Source organism: Papio anubis, chromosome 6 (genome assembly GCF_008728515.1).
Source record: "Papio anubis isolate 15944 chromosome 6, Panubis1.0, whole genome shotgun sequence".
NCBI lineage: Eukaryota > Metazoa > Chordata > Mammalia > Primates > Cercopithecidae > Papio > Papio anubis.
The window spans coordinates 140,129,678-140,151,349 of NC_044981.1; the positions used below are offsets into that span (position 1 = coordinate 140,129,678).

Sequence of the window (21,672 nt, forward strand, 5' to 3'; positions counted from 1 at the left end):
ATCCCACATGTTGTGGGAGGGACCCAGGGGAGGTAATTGAATCATGGGGGCTGGCCTTTCCCATGCTATTCTCGTGATAGTGAATAAGTCTCATGAGACCTGATGTGTTTATCAGGAGTTTCCACTTTCACTTCTGCCTCGTTTTCCTCTTGCTGCCGCCATGTAGGATGTGCCTTTCATTTCCCACCATGATTCTGAGGCCTTCCCAGCCATGTGGAACTGTAAGTCCAATTAAATATTTTTTTCTTTACAGTTTCGGGTATGTCTTCATCAGCAGCATGAAAATGAACTAAGACGTGGAGATAGAGCCTTTAAGTGGTACTTAAGCTAAAATGAAGCAATTAGGATGGGCCCTAATCCAAACTGACCAGTATCCTCATAAGAGGAGATTTGAACATACAGAAAACACTCGGGAGAACCATGTGAAGGAATCGAGAAGGCGTCATCTGCAACCAAGGAGACAACCCTCAGAATAAACCACCTCGATCTTGGGCTCCAGACTCCAGAACTGCAAGGACATACATTTCTGTTGTCTAAGTCACCTGGTCCCTGGCATTTTGTTATGGCTGCCCTTGTAAGCTAACGCAAAGGACTTAAACTCAAGAGTCTGATCTGAGTGACCACCTAACCACTATTCTAGGGTATCAGGGCTTCCTCTCATGGTTATCTTAGTTTGTCCCTGATTTTTTCATAACTATCAGTTGTTCTAGTCTATTCATATTATTAATACCCACTGTGAACCTTTTTATCCAGACAATTGTAGAAAACTACTTAGGAATCTAAAAGTCACCCTAGGTTCTGAGCAATGTTTGACAGGTTTCATGTTGGTCCACAAATAACAAATCTTGTAAGAGACCATCATAAATCTTACAAGGAAAAAATTTTGTAAGAGAATTATATAATTCTGGACCACTCATTCCAGAAAGTATAAAATACTTTTGTAAATAAACTGCTTTAGAGACAACCTGAAGGTTCTGAAGAATTAGAAGTAGAAAGAAGCCTACCCGATTATTTTGGTTATCTTAACATTGCCTCCTATAATCCCAAAATGAATTCGTTTTTCGTATGTGATTGTTTAAAAAGACGAAATCCAGAAGAAATGACAGACTCTTTGTTGAATACTTTTTGTGTATCCATGCTCTCAGAAAGTGCTGCCTAATATTATGGAAGAGTACACAGGCACCAGGTGACAAAGCTTTTTGCCTATGCCAATACATAAATTGTCTCTAAGAGAAAAATAAATGATGAAGCAATTGTCATTCCAAGAAAACTTACTGTCAATTACAACCAATATGGAATACCTTACTTAATGTGCACCTACGATATCTAGAATATATATTTTTAAATCAGCGGCTATTTCGCGTCCTACTCCCATAATTTTCTTTTCTTGAATGAACAATATTGGAACACATTGTATTGAGGCATATGTCAAAAGTGTTAATGATTAAAAAAATACATAAAGGGATTAGCAACACTAATGTAAATTTCTTTAAAACTAAGTTAGGTTCATCATCCCAAAGGCTTTATTCTGTGGGAGTTCCAAGTTCTTATAATGACAATAAATTTAATAGATTTCTTGTACCACTGATATGTAATACACCATCAACTTCTCCTTCAACAACACAGGTAGAAATGCTGTCATACAAACAACAATAACAAAAAACCCATACTATTTAAATAAATCTAAACTGGCAAGAAAATAAGGGAAATCTTCACTTTATAAATACAAGAGAGGTTTAAGAATCCAAGGAAGGATATCAGAGACTAATGACAGCCACAAGGCTGGATCTTCTGCTGACTTTGTTTCATCTAAAGTTTTGGTTTGAATAGTTACTGAAGGTACAGAATAAAGCAAGGGGATCATTTGAAACACAGAACAATAAATAATTACTTCAGACTATACTATCTCCTGGTCAATAGAGGGAAAAGCAGTATTTCATCTGTACCATTCACTACATACAAATCTCAATTCCACGTAGGTCTAGAATTAAACATGAGAGGCAAAAATGTAAGATATTTTGAAAAAAAAGAATCATTTCCCAAGGGAAAATTCATCATTTTCAAAAAAATTTTATTAGAAAATAGGAAGGACTTAAATTTAATAGATTAGAACCAAATTAGGAAATTATTAAAAAAAAAAAAAACAAGATTCACAAAATTTTACACAAGAAAGAAGCAAACAGTAAAGATTATAGTGGAATTAGTGAATAGGAAGCAAAGGTACAAGAATTCCAGCTAAGTTATATAGAGAAGGCTTCAATTAAGTAAAACATTAATTAAAAAAAATAATAATATGAAGAATAGAAAGGAGCAATAAAGACAAACGTAGTGTATGTATTTTCAAGGGTAGAAAATATTATAAAATGCAAGCAATAATATTTTAAAATTCATTGAATATAGTCAAATTCCTAGAAAATTAAATACAATAACAAAATTGACTCAACAAGAAACTTAAAATAATACTAGTCCTAAAATCATTGAGGGTATGAGATTAATAATTTAAATATTTCCATAGAGAAAATACCAATCCCAGCTAATTTAACTGAGTTCTGTCAAACATTCAAAGAAGGGATCATTCCAACCTTGCATGAACTCTTTTGGATAATCAAATTTACAAGAGTGAAAATGTATAATCTTCAGTGCAACATCATGAATGAAACTCAAAAACATACTATTGAGTGAATATAGGAAGTTGTGGAAAAATGCATATAGTAAGAAATTTATGTAAAGTTCAAGCATGCAAAGATATATTTTTAGAGATATATACGTAAGTGGTAAGCTATACAAAAAATAAAAACAATAATCAATGTAATTTGGGATAGTTAGCTTTAAGCGGAAATCAGAGGGCCTCAAGGGGAAATCAGAGACATGCAAGAGGATTTAAAACTATGGATAGTGGTCTGTATCTTAGGCTGAGCAGTTTATATATATATATATATATATATATGTATATATATATATGTAGACAGAATACCTTATATATAAATATATATAACAGAATATATACACACATCTATATTACAATCTTTAACTATTTGCAATGTCAAAATAATGTAAGATAATAAAAGATTAAGTCATTTAAAAAATGTCAATAGATAATACATTCACAAAGTTCAACAATGAAAACAAATTGTAGAAAAGTGAAAATCTTCTCACCTTGTCCCTATCCACCCAGTGTCTAACTCTTCCTGACAAACAACCCATATCATTAGCTTGTTATAGCCTTCTACATTTCCTTAAGAATATACATGCAAATATGACCACTTATTTTTATCCTCATTGCCACATATTTACATGAAACATCACACATACCATACCTAGTACAATAGCCGTACCTTACTTTTTTTCTGAGTAGTATATCTTAGGGATCTATATCAGTGCATAAAGTGTTTCCTCACTGTTTTTAGATTTGCATAGTATTCTTTTGATTGGCTATATCAATTTAAGTCGATTATGTTAGATTTATATAGTATCCTCTCTTTGGCTACACTATATATTTTTTAACTTTTTTTAGTTTCCTCAACTTTTTTTTTGTTCTTGTAATTTACGTATGAGTATCCTTGTACATATATTTCTCAAATGTGCAAGTATGTTTGAAGGATACATTTCCGGAAGAGAAATGGCGGGTCAAAGGCTACTTCCATTTGTAGTTTTAATAGATATTGCCAAATTGTCATCCACAGAAATTGTATCAATGTAGTCTGCTGATAGTAAGGTAGGGGAAAGATATTTCCCACAGCCTCTTTGAGGGTATGTTTTGAAACTACTGCATAGTTTGTGTATGGTGTAGCATCTTTTCTTATTTTTAGAGCCACTATATTTTCTTTTTTCTGAATCATGTGTTCATATTTGCTATTTTTCTTTTCTTTCTTTCTTTCTTTTTTTTTTTTTTTTTTTCATCTTCTTCTTTTCAAGAGATGGAGTCTCGCTCTGTCGCCCAGGCTGGAGCGCAGTGGCGTGATCTCAGCGCACTGTAACCTCTGCCTCCCGGGTTCAAGCAATTCTCCTGCTTCAGTTTCGCAAGTAGTTGGGACTACAGTCTTGTGTCACCACACCCTGCTATTTTTGTACTTTTTAGTAAAGACAGGGTTTCACTATATATATTGGCCAGGCTGGTCTCAAACTCCTGACCTCAGGTGATCCACCTGCCTCCGTCTCCCAAAGTGCTGGGATTACAGGCGTGATCCACGACGCCCAGCAGTTTTAGCTATTTTTCTATTAAGTTTTTTCTTTTCTTATTAATTTGTAGAAGCTTTTAAATTTAGAGATGTTAGCTCTATGTCAGTTATATGAGTTGAAAAATTTTCTCAGGCTGTCAGTTGTCTTGGTTTTGCTTATACTTTTTTTCACACAGAAATTTTAAATTTTCCTTGATGAAATTTATTCTTTTTTTAACTTTTGGAATTTGAATAATTGGCATAAAGGTCACTACCCCCAAGGTTATAAAGACATTCTTTCATGCTTTCTACTGATACTTTTATGGTTTTCTTTTTTAATATTTGAAATTTTTAGTACATTTGGAGTTTATAATCTATGGTATAATGCATGGAGTTGTGCTGTTTTTAAACATAATTTCTTTTCTCAGAAAGAAATTCTATTTAAAATAGATTACTGTCAGCTTAGAAGAGAATAGTATGATAAATACTGTTTTTTAAAATGCATTATTTTAAGAGAGTATGACTCTGTAATGTTTATATCCTCAGTGTGAGTCTAATGCAATGTTTTCACACATTATTTTTAAAACCATATAAAAGCAGTTCAAAGTTAGATAAAATGAGAGACCAAGTAACTCCAAGGCTGCCTTTTTCCAAACTCAACAATAGCAATGCTAAAATAATCTCAAGCAATATCGGATGCAGAACCTTTTAGTTACCTTGTAGTGAATCAAATTAAATATTTTTGCATGTTTAGATTAAACCAATCTATTAAGATCTACAACCTCTCTCCATTTTTTTAAGACTTAAGATAATCCAATGTATTAACATTCTAATCCATAAAATTACTATGGTAAGTCTTATTAGAAAAGCATTTCATAAATTAATCTAATAGGGGGAAATTCCTGAATCAACCTTTGGGAAGGACTCTCTCCCATGCAGTATCAGAGCTTTCTGATACACCACATAGTTGCTTGGCAGCTGTAATGAAAGAAAAAGTCAATGTCCTGAGCTTCTACTTGCCCTAAATCATTGACAAATGTAGAGAAGAAAGTCAAGAGCAAAGTTGACTACCTGTGTTGAGCTGCTCCTCTTTTGGTCAGCCAGATGAAGGCTATTTGCAAGGGAAAGTGAAAAGGGCGCAGAGAACACAGTTTCCTTCTTGAAGTTAGGGAGCACATGCTTCTAAAATCAGGAAAGTTTGGCTTCCTTGAGTGACTATCATTTCATTTAGACACAGGCCTGTTGAAATCTCATCTTCCTACTGGACTGAGCTCATCCTAAATCCATTGATTGCTAAAATCTTGAAAGGTTGGAAATAGTGGATATGTACAATCTGTTTCCAATGTAAAGATTCCAGAGTGTTGTCCCCCTTTGCATTGGTAGATGTTTACCTAATATAATACCGATGAATAATTCTGAGCATAATTAATGATATAGGGAAAAGGAAATGAGGTCATGTCCAAGTAGAATACAATTTAATAGAAAAAGTTTTAGGAGAGCCACGGGAAACTTATTAAAAGGAACAGCAGCATGACCAGACCAGTTGAAATCTTGGTTTTAGTACTAGTATTTCTCTTAACTAGTGATGCTACTTTTATCAAGACAGACCTTGTATGTCTCTATTTATATACTAATAAAATTAAAGATTTTGATTTTGATTATTTTTTAGATATAGGGTCTTGCTCTGTCACCAAGGCTGGAGTGCAGTGGCATGATCATAGCTTATTGCAGTCTCAAACTCCTGAGCTCAAGTGATCCTCCAGCATCAGCCTCCCAAAGTGCTAGGATTATAGCTGTCAGTTACTGCACCCAGCCAGGTTTTCATTATCTCCAAAGCTCTACAGGATCTTCTAGCAGTGGCATCTATTATTTGAAAGAAAAAGAAAAGAAAAGAGAAGAAAAGAGAGAAAGAAAGAAAGAAAGAAAGAAAGAAAGAGAAAGGAAGGAAGGAAAAAGGAAGAAAGAGAGAGAGAAAGAGAGAAAGAAAGAAAAAAAAGAAAGAAACAAAGAAAGAAAGAAAGAAAGAGAAAGAAAGAGAAAGAGGGAAAGAGAGGGAGGGAGGGAGGCAGGGAAGAAAGAAGGAAGAAAGGAAGGAGAGAACGAAGGAAGGAAGGAGAAAGAAAGAGAAAGAAAGAAAGAAAGAAGAAAGAAAGAAAGAAAGAAAGAAGAAAGAAAGAAAGAAAGAAAGAAAGAAAGAAAGAAAGAAAGAAAGAAGAAAGAAAGAAAGAAAGAAAGAAAGAAAGAAAGAAAGAAAGAAAGAAAGAAAGAAAGAAAGAAAGAAAGAAAGAAAGAAAAGAGGTAGCTTTTATTGGGATGAGAAGAAATAGAAAAGTTTATACTTCGTGTATTTTCTTAGATGTTGATAATTATCTACTTGGCAGTATCTGTTATTTGAATATTTTATATAATTGTTAAATATCCTCATCATTATTCTAGATTTAAAAATATTTTTGCTTAGATATTTCTAGTTATTTTTAAAGTATTTAATTGTTTCTACAGTTTATTTTACTTTTTTTTTTTTTTTTTTTTTGAGACAGAATCTTACTCTGTTGCTCAGGCTGGAGTGCAGTGGTGTGATCTTGGCTCACTGCAACTTCAACCTTGTGGGTTCAAGCTATTCTCCTGCCTCAGTCTCCCAAGTAGCTGGAATTACAGGCATGTGCCACCACACCCAGCTAACCTTTTGTATTTTTAGTAGAGATGTAGTTTCATTATGTTGACCAGGCTGGTCTTGAACTCTTGACCTCAGGTGATTCACCCATCTCGGCTTCTCAAAGTGCAGGGATTACAGGCATGAGCCACCATGCCTGGCCTATTTTACTATTTTTGAGAAACTTGTTAAAACATATTTATAATATTCACTAAACGATAAAAGAGCAACTGTGGCTACACATGACCTAACGCCATCCTCAAAAGAGCATGAATAAGGGGAGATTATATTCGGGTTTTCCACGAAAAGGAAGAAGCCAAGTTTTCAAGAGGATACACAGGAAACTTAGCTCATATTGTTGGTACAATTATTTCCCTATTTTTTTGAAGAGAAAACAGTGTGCTGGCGGTCAATTAAACTAGTAGGTCTTCATTGCACTTGCAACTCTTACTGGCTTTTTATATGTTGTCTCCACTAGAGTGACTTCCAGAAGGGCAAAGACTTTGTTTTGTTCATTCCCATACCTCCAATATACAGAACATAGGTTATGTTAGTGTAAAAAATGAAATAAACCGAAATCATTATTCAACCCAGTCCACTGCTTTAAAGGGAAGACTTTATATATAACTGACACTTTCTTGTATCTCCATTCTATCATTCCAGAAGTCAGGAAGTTCTTTCTAATGACTTGGAGATAATACCAATGTATCAAATATGTTTGATCAAATCAACAATAATTTCAAAATATTACAATATGGCCATATATGTTTTAAGTCAGTTTTTAAAGCATTTTATACGTCCAAATGCTAGCACCAAATTCATATGTGTCTATATGACAAATTTCTTCATAGCTATTTGATACGATGTTTTCTAAATTTACAGAAATTTAGTTAATGAAGAAAAAGCTGAAAGGGCATATACACACACCTGCATTTCTGAATCTGAAATTTCATTTAGTGACATTTTATTTAACAGTACTTCATTCATCCTCAGAAATAAAAAAGACAATAGTTTCTCTTTAAAAAAGGAAATAAAATATTAATATCATGGTTTTCAGAATATAATAAACAATTATCTGTTTTGTAAAATTGTTGAATGCATTATAAAGTGGACATAATTAACACGATTTACCAAGGAACATACTCTCAGGATTCAATCATAAGAAATTATGAAAAGAAAATTCCACGTAAGAGAACATGAACTATAATATCTTTCATGTGTTGTGTATACTTGAGCTTGAACTCTACATCTGAAGTGATGCTAAACACATTCATAAAGGTTGGCAAAAAAGGATGTCATAGAGGGAAATGGTTTCCACTGTACAGACTATCAAGGAACAAATATTAAGAAACATAAGAAAATTCTGCCTTGTTTGTGAGCAAGAGTCATTAGTCGCTTCTCTGGAGAATGTTTTCCAAACTGTTAACCCTGATTATCGTATCCTTGTGTAACTGACAAGAAACGTAATCTATATTGATTAACAATGTCCCACATAGTGCACAAAGAGGAATAAAACGCCTACCCATCACAAAGCCACTAAAAGACTACTTCTGAAACATTTTCAAATATCTATCCTTATTTTTCAGGTTATACTTCTTCTTCAACATAACCGGCTGTTCCTTTAAATTCAATGTCTTCTTAATATAGGTTCTGATAGGAGATTATAAAACAGGAGGCTTAAATTTTTACAGTGTTGGGCAAGGCACAACAATGTAGCTGAGAAAAAGGAATAACAGGTTTGGTAAGGATTAAAAGTTAAATTGCCAAGGGGACAAATCATAAACCTATCACACCAAGAACCAATATCTAGGTCATTTAGTTACTAAAATTATGGAGAAGTCAGTTCAAGTAGGAAATAAAAATTTGGGATAGTTAAGAACAATTGTGACTGTAAGGCTCTAAAAACGATAGCTGAAATTAAAATAAAGAGAAGGGAACAAGTTGAAAAGCCAGTTCAAATGTATGTGAGCATGAGCAATTTCTATCATCTTGTGTCAGAGCTATAAATTTTCAACATAAAACTTTAAAGATATGTAACATGAAACCCAACTGCTAAAATAGTTCACAGACTAAATGACTGTAATATATAGATTTCAAGATCATGGAAAGACCTTAGAAACACCAAAATACTTCCTCATTCATTTTATAATTGTTACAGAGAAGGTACGAACACAATGTCTTTCTTTTTTTTCTCTCTTCTTCTCCTTTCCATTAAAAGTATACCTAATATAAATGACGCGTTAATGGGTGCAGCACACCAGCATGGCACATGTATACATATGTAACAAACCTGCACGTTGTGCACATGTACCCTAAAACTTAAAGTATAATAATAATAATAAAAAGTAACTACATAGTCATATTCTCTTAAACTGACTTCCAATACTGGAATTATGGTCTTTTAACTCCCTGCAGATTTTTTAAAATTGAAATTAACTATGATAATCCATGAAGGACAATTCCGTATACTTTTAATCTCAAAATGACTTTTCCCGTGTGCTATCTTGTAGTCTCTCCAAGAGTAAGCTATGTGGATAGATACAGGGTCCAGTGACCATGAAGTAACTTCTAAAGACAAAATGAAACACTAACGTAAAACTTAGGCTCAGGGATAGAGACTACAACTGGGGAGAAGAGGATATCATTTTTGATTCATGATTCCATCATCATGAGACGATAAAATTTCCCCTTTGAAGATAAATAACAAAACTTTTAAATTAAGAAAACAAGAAACTGTCTTTCAAGTCATACTATTGGCTGTTATATAACTTGCTGAAACAAATTAGGATCTTCATGAAATCCTTTTGGATTCGCTAAGTTCCGGGAACTGTTCAAGGCACCAGTAATGCAGTAGTAAACAGACAGAAAAAAAATTCCTGTCCTTGTGGAGTTCACATTGCTGTTGGGGGAAAATATAAAGTAAACAAATAATCTGTATGGGGTATCAAGTGGTAAATGCTATGGAAAGAAAATACAGCAGGAAAGGAAAACAGGGCTGTTTCATCTAAAATTGGGAGAGTCCTCACAAAGAAGATGACATATAAGCAAAGACCTGAAGAAGATGAGGGAATAAACCATGCGGATATCTGAAATTAGAGGCAAAGGGAACAGAAATGCAAAAGTCCTGAGGTAGAGGCATGCTTAGCAAGTTCCCAGAACAGCAAAGATGACAGTTTGGCAGCAGTAGATAAAGGAGAGATTCTTAAGAGATGATCTAAGAAAAGACAAGAACAGGGTAGAGAACCTCAAAAGCAAGTAATTAAAGTATTTAACAACTATTTTTGCATATTACTGGCAAAAATGTCAGCCCAATCAGAAACCCTGATATGTTGCTATACTGGTGCTTACTGCCTTCATATCAACACTTCTCATACACCGATATAAAGACATTGACTTTTATTCTTTCAGAGCGTTTTGAGAACAAAATGGTCTGAGTTACGTTTTAAGAGACTCACTCTTGCTAATGTGTTGAAAATTGACTCTGGCAGCAAGGAGACTAGTTTTTAGATTATTAAAATATTCCAGATGAAAAATGTTGAAGACTTGGGCCAATGCAGTGATGATGAAGATTGGAGAAGTGGTTAGAGTGTGGATATATTTTGAAGACCCAACAGCATGAGCTAGCTGATTGGATGTAGTTTTGAGACAAAAAGAGGAAGAAAAGAGAGGATGACTCCAAAATTTTTATTCCTAGAAACTGGAAATTGGGGTCGACACATAGTGAGGTGAGAAGGCTAAAGGGGAAGCAGGGTCAGAGTATAAGTAGTTTGGTTTTGTAAATGTTAAATTTCCCATGTCCATTAGCCATCCAATTAAAATTGTTAGCTATATGAATGAGGAGTAAGGGATATTACCAGTCTTCCCTATGAATACAAGACACAAAAAACACAACAATTTTCTAGCACTAAAACTTTATGATTATATTTCATAAAACTTTTAGGTAATAATTTATAAACCATCATGCAAATATTTCAATCATATGCAACTAAGTGAATTATGTTCATATATGTATAATATAGGATTTTTTTCTTAATGGCAACTAAGCATTTGTGGCTTCTGTCTTATACTTTTATGATACCAATTAGAAAAAAAGGGAGGAAAACAGCATATTTATTTTTATTTTTAGAGAAAGAAGTGATGCTCAGAGGTGCGTGTTCTTGATGATGTTTCTATGTGGAAACTTGCTTCACACCAGAGATTTGATCATCACTTCCCCAAGGTCTCTTTTCACTTGTCAAGTATTTAACTGTTGATATTAGAAACCCTTGACTTTTTGAAATAGCTTTCTGCTTATAATTAAAAATATTTTCTACTCGATCCTCCTGAAGAAGGTACACACTTTTTGGTAACGAGAGTTGAGACAATATCTCTGGCTTTCTCTGTGTTTTCTGGTTGCCCCGGTTCATTCCCACTGAGGGTATTACTGCTGGAAATGTGGCTTCTCCTGGCCTGCCTTTAGGAGGGAGCAGCAATCATGATTCTTGGTAATCTCAAGAATTCTGTGTAAAGGAAATCCTCTGAGTTTGAGCCAAAGAAATTCACGAAGTCTACTTGTAGACGGTTCTAGGTAAATGTAATTGAGTCTCTTATACTTTATTAGATGACATTTCATCCACAAATAGGGTAAATGAGGGAAACTCACAGAAGACACAAATGTATATTTATTGAGTAAGCATTATTTCTCAAATCAGGCTGATTTTTTTTTTTTTTAATTTCACGTCATATTTTGACCTGGGATTACTTTTTTGAGGATTTATTTAAACCGATGCTTTTCTGTAATTCAAATTTCTAAATTTAATATCTTGCCTAATCCAGCCATTTTCTGTGCAAATGTGAAAACCCTAGTAGTTTTATTTACTGATCATTCCTTTGCTATATGTAATTAAAACATTAGTTTACTCCTTTCAAACTTTCATTTGAAAGTTTGACTAGAAGTTATAGCATATTGAATATGTCATTTTGATGAAACAAATTACTATATATTTTCCTTTTTGATCTCCACACATGCAAATATCACAAATTTGAGGAATCCTAACTTAAATAGCTAAGCACAATTTCTCTCAAAATAAAAATATCGTTAATTTTTAGATGATTTTTTAAAGAAATATTCACTTTATAGATGTAGCAGATCCAGAACTCACAAATTTAACATTAACCATGTGCAAAATAAATGTATACATGTAAAATATAAAATATACAAAATAAAAGTATACATTTCTTTCAAACAGAAATGTATACTTATCCAAAAATTATATTATACTGTACTGGAATTTATAACTCCTTCAAAAGTCCAAGTAGTAAATAGTGTGTAGTACTAAATAAATAGTATATAGTAGTAAAAATTAATAACATTGGAGTAAAATAGCAAATAATATACTCAGTATTCTTCAAGGACTTGTATGGTTTCCTGTTAGACATCTTTTATTTTTCCTGGATAGCTTTGAAAACAAAACTATTTGGTTTTCTGAGTTTTATTTATTGTTTAAGCAAATATAAAATCTTAAAAAATTGAAAAATTGGATTAGAAACAAGATAATGCTTTGTATCTCTGTTCAATGTAAATGAATTAAAATTCAGTGTGATTTTTTTAAGTAGTTGAGGATTGGTTGACTCTGAAAACTGCGGTTAAAATTTATTTTGATTTTTACCTAAGTCCCTCTCGTTCACGAGGTGAAATAAGTCTTACAGAATAAATGCACCGATATCAAGGACAGAAATATTTGCATTGAGACTTAAAGTCAAATACAGACAAAACATCTTCTAAATTTTAACAATTTCCACTATTTAACATGAGTGCCTTGATTATATTTAAGTCCTATAATTCAGTGATTTCTAATTTTTTTTTACTTCAATAGCATCATTTGTACACCTCCTTCCTTGAAAAAGGCTAATTTGAGTGTTTCAATCCACAACGTTGTTATTTTGCATTTTTTTTCCTATAGTACCTGGGTATTCATTCCCATATTTAGTACATAATAGAATCCACAGCACTATTTTCATGTCTGATGTTAACCTCCAAATATTTATAAAATAAAAACTTTAATTCTTAAAAAAGAATATATTCTCTAAGCCATTGAGATCATAATATAATAATGTTACAAAGCCAAGCTTCTTTTGTATTTTTACTTATTTGCCCCTTTACATGTAGTAAATAATGTCAAATAGTTCCAGTAGCATATGGGAAGCTATTTTTTCAATTAAAACCAAAGACCAAAAGCAAGAAAACAAATCCTTTTCATTACTGAAGATAATTACACACCTTGCATATTCAACCAATCTTCTTTTGTTCCAATACATTGGTTTATAATCTGCCTCTTCTTGTATGATCAGTGACCTCAGAAAGTTCAAAAGCATTACTATGTTTCAAGCTATGTATTTATATAGCAGATCTAAAATGGAATATATGCGTATGAGCTTATTGTTGGAAAAATGTACATATACCATATCTGAAAGTTCAAATATCATGCTAGAGCTCTGCTCATTTTATTTTGTGTGTTAAAAATTGTTTGAAGTGTCCTCATGGCTGATGGCAACTTTTCACGTAATCATTAATAAATATACACAAAAAAAGAAGCTGAGATATTATTCACCAACCACACCAGGCAGATCTTTAAATAAAACAGCAGAAGAGTGTAAAGCCTCTTAGCGAACTTTCTTAATGTAACTTCTTTAAGGACCACAGACATGTCCATAAACCTTTACATTGTAGAAGTAAATGAACCCTGTCCCTAAAGACATGCTCCATGGCTGTGAAGGTGTCTTTTTGTGAAGAGTCATAAACATCTTCCCCAATGTCTAAAACAACTCTCCAATTTCTTGATGCAATACAGGGACTTCTGTTCCCTCAGAAATATTACAGAAGCTTCACATGTTTAACAATATAGCCTGGTTGACAGTGTTAAAGGAAGCTAAGTATGAATGTATGAATTTTTGGCTTTCCTGCTTATGAATGTATGAATTTTTGGTACTATAAAGTAAGTATTCTGTATGCAAAAACTTAGGAAATATCCCTGTCTACACTTATGCAAACCATTACTGAAATAAAAGAATTCATGCATGCTCACTTTGAAAACTTCCTTGCAAAATTCTGTTTAATACTTATATATCATTCCAGCATAGTGTCACGTTTATCATTAACATGTATTAAAGTTACTGTATTTAACTTACACAACAGAGACTTAATACTGTATGAGTATGCTCAAATAAAGGCATTAAATGTCCTTCTTCAAATGATATCTATATTTCACCTATATAATATAGATTTATGTATTTACTCTTTGGAAGAGAGTACAAATAAAATCCATATGCCTGTATCACTGTTTTATTCCATTTTCAAAGAGGCACTTTTTCATATTTGTTAGAGTATATTTTCATGATAATCTCTTCCTCCTTAAATAGTAGTCAAAAATGCGGGCAAATATCACTGACAACATGATAAGAGAAGTTATTTTTAAATCAGCTTTGGAATCACCTGCCCCTGAAATAACTGGAAGAAAGAAAAGATACCAAAAATAGAAGATGGAACAGGTAGGGTGAAAGAAGTAAATGGACTACTGCGCCATTCCAAGTCAAATGTGGTAATTCTTTGAAGCCCACAAATTTCAAGTGACAAGACAACTAAAATAGCTCTCAAAGTACGGAGAAAAATTCATTAGGACAAACAGTCTAGTGTGTTAGTGTGTGTGTAAGAGTGTGTGTGTGTGTGTTTGTGAGAGAGAGAGAGAAGAGGTATGAGGAGGTATACTATTGCAATTAAAATACAAGAATATAGGAGTGCTTATAGGCATACAAGTATAGTGTATAGGTTATACATAGACATAGGTATGTGACACAGAATATCATGAAGGGAAAAATTCCTAACAGTGCTAACTAGCTGGTGCTGAGGGGTAAATTTATAAAGCTGAATGAATATCCCTTGACTAAGGTTCACAAACATTACTAGAAAATTAGTTTATTCACAGAATGAACTAGATATGGTGATTTCAAAAGGCATCATCATTGTAATTTGTTCATTCGCTTTAAAATATTTTACACAATCTAGCCAACTCTCAATTGCTCATCTAAAGATGAGCAGTAATGCAATGCAAACTTTCCAAATGCGGGTCTGGGAGACAGTGTGAATGATACTTATAATTAGATAGGCATACACATAAAATACGCCTTTTTAGTTATTTTTATATATGACACTAACTTTATGATAGGGGAAAGAAGCTGCCAATGCTGGCTGACATCTGAAACTGGGAGAATTTTGAAAACTGGAAATAAATGGTACACATCAAGAGAAACTCATGAGAATGAAAAGTTGACTGCCCTCTGCACTTACAATGTTTCTATTTTATTCCAATGGATTATCCTGCCTAAGGTTTATATAGTCTATAAAGCCCATGGCTACAAAATGTATGGCAGGTAGGCAAGAATGTAAGAATATCAATGCTTAGAATTCTTATAAAGGTAGAAACTCCTGAGACATGTTGTTCCCAGTGCATTCCAATCTCTGTAAAAGTCACAAGGAGAGCAGAGTGCCTGACAGTCATTATTCTTCTGCACTTGACTGGAGGTTGGCATTATTAAGGTATCTTTCATTTGTGTTACTTAATGTATTTTTACACACATGAGGCAGTCCATTGATACACTGTACATTGGTGTACTCAGCTTGCTTTTACAATTTTTGGTTGCAGAATTGTAATAAATTTTTGAAGCTTTTGGCTAAAAAATGTTAAGACTGCCACATGCCTTTATTTTTGATGATTTCCAAGAGTTTCTGAGATATTTTTCTTCCAAAAGAATATTTTAATGATAAACTCTAAATCTCAAAATTTATTATGGGTGATAAAAATCTTTTTTTCACATTGAAATTTAAAATAAAAAAATTTAAAATTTGCTGCAATTGTACACATTTTATGAAATAAAATGTTAAATATACAAATTTCTAAATCAATGTATAAATGATTACATGCTGTCTTAGATGCCTTCCAATGATTTCATTATATCTCCTGAATATAATGTGTTTCTTCAGCCTTTTCTGAAAGAAATTGTGGATAAATAGGATCACGAAGATAATTAACTTAAATTTGAAAAATAAAATTGGCTCTCTGTCACGTGATGCCACCTACATTATGTTGAGACCTGTTGCTTCTTTGAAGGAAAAATATAGTTCAAATAAGATGGCACATATTTAAAATTGCATTATAAATTAAATTGGAACTCCCTTAAATAGGTACACTGAAAGTCAGTTTCACTATTTCTCATATTCATTAACTTCAGTGGAAGTAGTTTTCCAGAGTTATCTCATGTAATTATCTATAAGATCATTGAATATCTATGATTTATTTTATAAGCCTGTCATATCAAGTATTTGTTAGATCTCAGTAAAAATATATATGTGTGAATATATATACTTTTTAACCAGTGCACAACAATTAGAAATTAGCCCCTCATCTGTAAGTGGAAAATTTTATGTTCAAAATTAGCTGTCAAAACACTATTCACATATGAATTCTCATTCTCTTGGTCAAACAGTTTTGGGGAGGAAATGTACTTTGAGTACATTAGAGAGAAATATAATGGGGTCTTGAATAAAGGACACATTCTGAAGACAGTAATTTAAAAAGAAGCCACTCTCTTTTACAATTCTACATCTTAATTGAGGAAACACATCTTTTCATGAGATTCCAAGAATTAAACAACATAGAAGAGTTCAAGTGTTTAGTTTACCAGCTCATCTGCCATTCCTTGTCTCCAAAATGCAAGGCCAATGATAGTTACTAAGACACATTTCTCTGAAATGAAAATCACTAGACAGGAAATACATTAATCATAAAATTTCCTGGAATCATTTAGTTGTGTGTGCCCTTTAAGAGTATGTTTGAATACTGACAGAGTTTCAGAGAAAAACAATGAAAGAACAACTATGACAGCTGAAATATGGCTTCATAGGAAAGAGGGCTACATTTAACTAGCTTCGATTGTGTCTTTTCTACTTTTTGTTATAGTTCATATCACTGGCATGGACTTTTGAGCCAACATTTTTCCAAACTGAGTTACTACTGAAATTTACAAACTTGACATGAAGATTACATTATATTTACAAATAACTTGGCACTTACAGAATAAATTATTGACATTTTAAAAATCCAGCCTAGGGCCCCCATGGTTCAGGCCAAGGAAAGCCTGATGCCTTATTATATATTATGCTACATTAACATGAATAAGTCGGTTTCCAGCTGGTAATTCCTCCACAGTGCTGTCCCTGTTGCTGAAAACCAATACTTCCCATTTCTAATCCATGAAGGGGATGTAGAGAAGTTATTAGTCCAGAGAAAGCAATGGTTGCATGTTTTCTTCCTCATTTTTATCCATGCGTTTTAGTACCGTAGGATCCACCACTGATTGAGATCTGGAAAGGATAAAGCCAGCGTCAGTGAGTTATTATCAGCTAATTGCACAGATGACATTCTCTCCTCTGTCTTTTCGTCATTACTTCTCCCAAGAATGTGAATTCCCTTCCTCTATATCAAGAAATTTACGAACTGTGGATGTTGCACATTTAGAGAAAAACCACTGCTGGCGATGTTTTTCACTGGAGTGAGGAAACAATCCCTTCTGGCCTCTAAATAGAATAGTGAAGCCGTCAATGATTCTAAATAGACTATACGTGACTTAAGAGCTCTTCACAGTTGAGCAAGATTCTTTTCTTTGAGATACCAAAAATTTCTAGTGTAGGATAGATGTTTTCCACTAAAACATCTCCAAATGGAAAAAAATTACAGTGAAATGATTATTATGATAAACTAAATAGAAATAACGGGAGGCTTAATTCCAGTCTTTAAAAAAAACTATGAAAAAAATGCAACAAGAATGCACCTTTTTTTGACTGTCATTTTTAAACTAATGATTGTATCAAGAAAAAGATCAAAATTTTTATGTTTTTGTTAAATTTCCTAGTAGAATATCCAAATAAAATCAACCTTATCTTGAAAATGTCATGGAATTTTTAAAAAGTAAAACCCCCTCTTGTTTAGGCAGCAACACTTTATGATTAGTAAAGCACATAATTTGAAAACTCACTTATACATGCCTTCGATAGCAGTTGGGGCTTATATCTCAATTTATCATTAGGAAACAACATGAGAGTGGGAAAGAGGAAAATCAATGAAACCTGCTCCTGTCGTGGCAGGAAGCTGCCACCTTAATAGCTATAGCATTTAGTAAGCAGCTGCCCTTTTAGAATTCTCCTTGGTAATGAATTCTTCCCCTGCTGCTGCATTCCAGCCAATTGGCTTTTGCTGTGGCAATATGCCTCTTAGCAGACCTCATTAACTTCTGAAAAGACTATAACCTAAAACACAACTGCACATGCAAATGAAAAAGAACAGCAACGGAACTAATTATCACAGAAAAAATAATTACAGGATTAACTGATAAACTGATTAAATTTAAATAAACTTAAATTATTTCCTAAAGAGGGAATGAAAATGAAGGTGAAAACATTAAAAAATTGAGAGATTTTGTTTCCTAAGTGTCATTTACCCTATTTTATCTCAATATTAAATAGGCATTAGATGCCTATCATGGAAAAAAAGACTAACTAAAGTTGTGTGTGTATGAGTATAAGAGAGAATAGATGAGGATATAAGAATAGGATAAGATACGAATATAAGAATAGGATGAGGAAAAGGACAATAAGGAGAAAGAATAGAGAAAATAGAGAGTTTGCGTCACTTTTAAATGCAATAATACATAATCATCTTTATTTAAAGTGCATGAATAAAACACTTTTTAACAAAGGAGACAATTCCACAAAAGACAAAGTAATTAGACTTTTAACTTTGTTTTTAGGTGAGACCCAACCAAGCAATTTGGCTCTCAGAAGAATTCATGTCAAAAGGGAAAGAGGCTCATTTAATGTCCTGTGCTAAAGTATTAACTTGACAACTGATATGCACTAGACTGCAAGTTCCACAAGCAGGGACTTTATCACTTTCTTTCCTTATTGTGAACACAACATCCATCATAGGGCTTGGAAAAGAGTAAGGTCTTCATGTCTTGACTTCTAGCCAGTAAATAATTTCCATATTAAAAGAACTTCAGTATTAAGCACTCAAAATGAAGAGTAATGAGGATAATAGAGAAAGCAATTCTATTTTCTTTACAGAAAATAAATGTTAAAATTTTCATAAAATTAAATCTATTATATAAATATTGAGGTATATCCTAATAATATTCCATAAGTACATACCAAAGCTCTTCAGACAGCACAAGGCACAATAGTTAATTTGCCATAATATTCTATTGCACATTATACAGATATGCACACATATACGCATTCTAAGTATGTGTGTTTCATGATTGTTTTTGAAAAAATATGAGAGAATATGACATTTTTAACAAAATATTTTAAATTACAGTGTATTATTCAACCTGGGATTAGGTTTCTAGTTTGCTTTTATCATGCACTACAGATATGAGGATTGTTGGACGATGAATTCTGGTTCTATATGTGAAACAATGCCTCAATCACAGAACAAAAGTGAGTCAGAAACAATTTGAGATTAATTGTTTTTTCTTTTTGGTATTTAGTTGTCCCAAGTGTATGGCTATTTTAGTCCAAATTTTTTTACTCTCTCTTATGACAGAATAGGATTATTTGTGCAGGATCAAAAGTGTTAATGAATTGATTTATTCCAGCCACAGTAGAGGGAGCTGTCTCTCATTAACTCATACATCTGAGGTTTCTGTTTTTTTTTTTTTTTTTTTCTTTGTTTGTTTTGGTTTTGTTTGAGGCAAAGTCTCACTGTGTCACCCAGGCTGGAGAACAGTGGCGCCATCTCAGGTCACTGCAACCTCAGCCTCCTGGGTTCAACTGATCCTCTCACTTCCCCCACGTAGCCGAGATTACAAGCATGCATCGCCACGCGTGGCTAATTTTTGTACTTTTAGTAGAGATGAGGTTTCACCATGTTGACCAGGCTGGTCTCATGTCTCCTGACCTCAAGTGATCCACCCACCTTGACCTCTCAAAGTGCTGGAATTACAGGCATCGGCCACTGTGCCCAGCCCATCTCAGGAGTTTCAATGCAGCTTCTATTGTTTTCACAATGAATATATTTTCTTTCTTTCTTGAAAACCAGTAATTTAGATTTAGGTATCCAATACTCATTTCTCATGCATCTACAATACATAGTGTTTAAGAAACTAGATTTTGAACAGAAGCGGATCATAACTCCAGTTGCTAATAACAGCAGTTTACTAGCTGTGTGATCATGGGAAGACTAAGCTTCCTAAGATTTTGTTCTCTATTTTTGTAAAATGGGGAAAATAATACCCACATCATACAGTTATGATGAGGATCAGATGCAACAATGCATCCATAAACCCCGCACAAATTCTGGCATATGGTTAAGGAAATGGTTCATGGAATACTATTGCCTATGTACAGATATTAGCATTGCTACTTTGTAGTTATGCAACATGTGGAAGTCACTTACCTTTCCTGTTTCTCAGTCTCTCTATCAATAAAATGGGGATACTACTACTTGATTAGTTGCTTCAAGAAGCAAATGAGTCAACATACACAGAGTATTGGAACGGGGTTTTGCATAGAGCAACAATAAATGTTTAACCTTATTCAATAATAATATATTCAATATTCAATAATCAGAAGTGCGTATCATGAAAATAAGTACTGTTGCTCACTACTGCTATGTGCCAGGCACTATCATAGGCATTGGCAACATAAGGTAAAAGACACTCTCCAGTTCTAAAATACTTACTCTAGTGAACTTTGTATCTTTACACAGGATGACGATGCTGTTCCTCCATAAATTTATACCAAAAGACAAAGTAATCTTTTTACATGTCTAGCTACATTTACCCAAAAGAAGAATTATCCACAACTCTTTAGTGATGGAATTATTTTCTCTCTCTTAATTTAAAGATATAATACAACTACCAAAAGAAAAGGGACAAGGGGAATCAATGTGGAATATAGGAGCAATCTTCTCTTATCCTTGATGCTGAACTGCCATTTCCTGACAGAGAACATGAGAATCAAGTGCAAAACCTTTCTTAATTTCATTCTTCAGGAATTGTCCAATAGAATCATAAATGTTTCATATGATACCAAACATACGCCAAACAATGCCTAAAACTCTAATCAGCCCATGACACCAGCAAGAAACTCAAGATTGGGGCCATTAATGGGTTATAAGCAAAGTGTTCAGGGGAGAAAATAGCCTAATTAGAGAAAGGAATCATGATACAAAAGGTGGATAGACTGGGATAAATCTAACAAGATGGGCCTTAATCAATTAAAATCATGTGATTGGAGGGCAAAGCTAAACAATAGGAGGATATGGATTGGTAAGTAAAGAGATTTTCCAGTTTTCGGAACTCCCATATGAGTCAGCTCTGGCTGCTTGAACAATTGCAACAGTGACAACAACAGCAACTCAAAGAAGCCACTGAAGTCTATCCTGCAAAGTCAGAACTCTGCAACTTAAATGCAAGTACCAATACCAGGTCAGATGTTCCCTATTCAGTTATGAATACTGCACTTAAAGGGGGCCACTGATGGGCAGCAGAGCACTCCTCCATGTATTCAACTTGTATTTCCTGAGCACCCTCTGTTGCTCCAGGACCTTCTGCGGGCACTGGGGATTCAGAGAATAGGGTAAACACAGGCAATATCGTCTCCTTGAAGCTTACTTTGGGGTGTGGAGTGGATATAAAATTGAACAAAATCAGCAATTTCACAGGCTAAAAGTGTTATGAAGAGAATAAAATAAAGAAGGGTGATGGACACGGAGTGACCGGAATGAGGAGGAAGCAGAACTGACTAAGACCGGGTAGGTGATGAAGATCAAA

The 21,672-nt window shown here is 33.6% G+C and overlaps 1 protein-coding gene across 1 annotated transcript in view; it reads right to left on the reverse strand.

The window, feature by feature from the left end:
• Nucleotides 1–7,391: 7,391 nt before the first annotated feature.
• The window catches only part of CLVS2 (clavesin 2), a 76,853-nt gene continuing 62,572 nt past the window's right edge, over nucleotides 7,392–21,672 (reverse strand). The window contains exon 6 of the mRNA XM_003898236.5: nucleotides 7,392–17,203. Within this exon, the coding sequence (XP_003898285.1) occupies nucleotides 17,116–17,203 (88 nt within the window). The 3' untranslated portion in view covers nucleotides 7,392–17,115. The remainder of the gene's footprint in view (nucleotides 17,204–21,672) is intronic.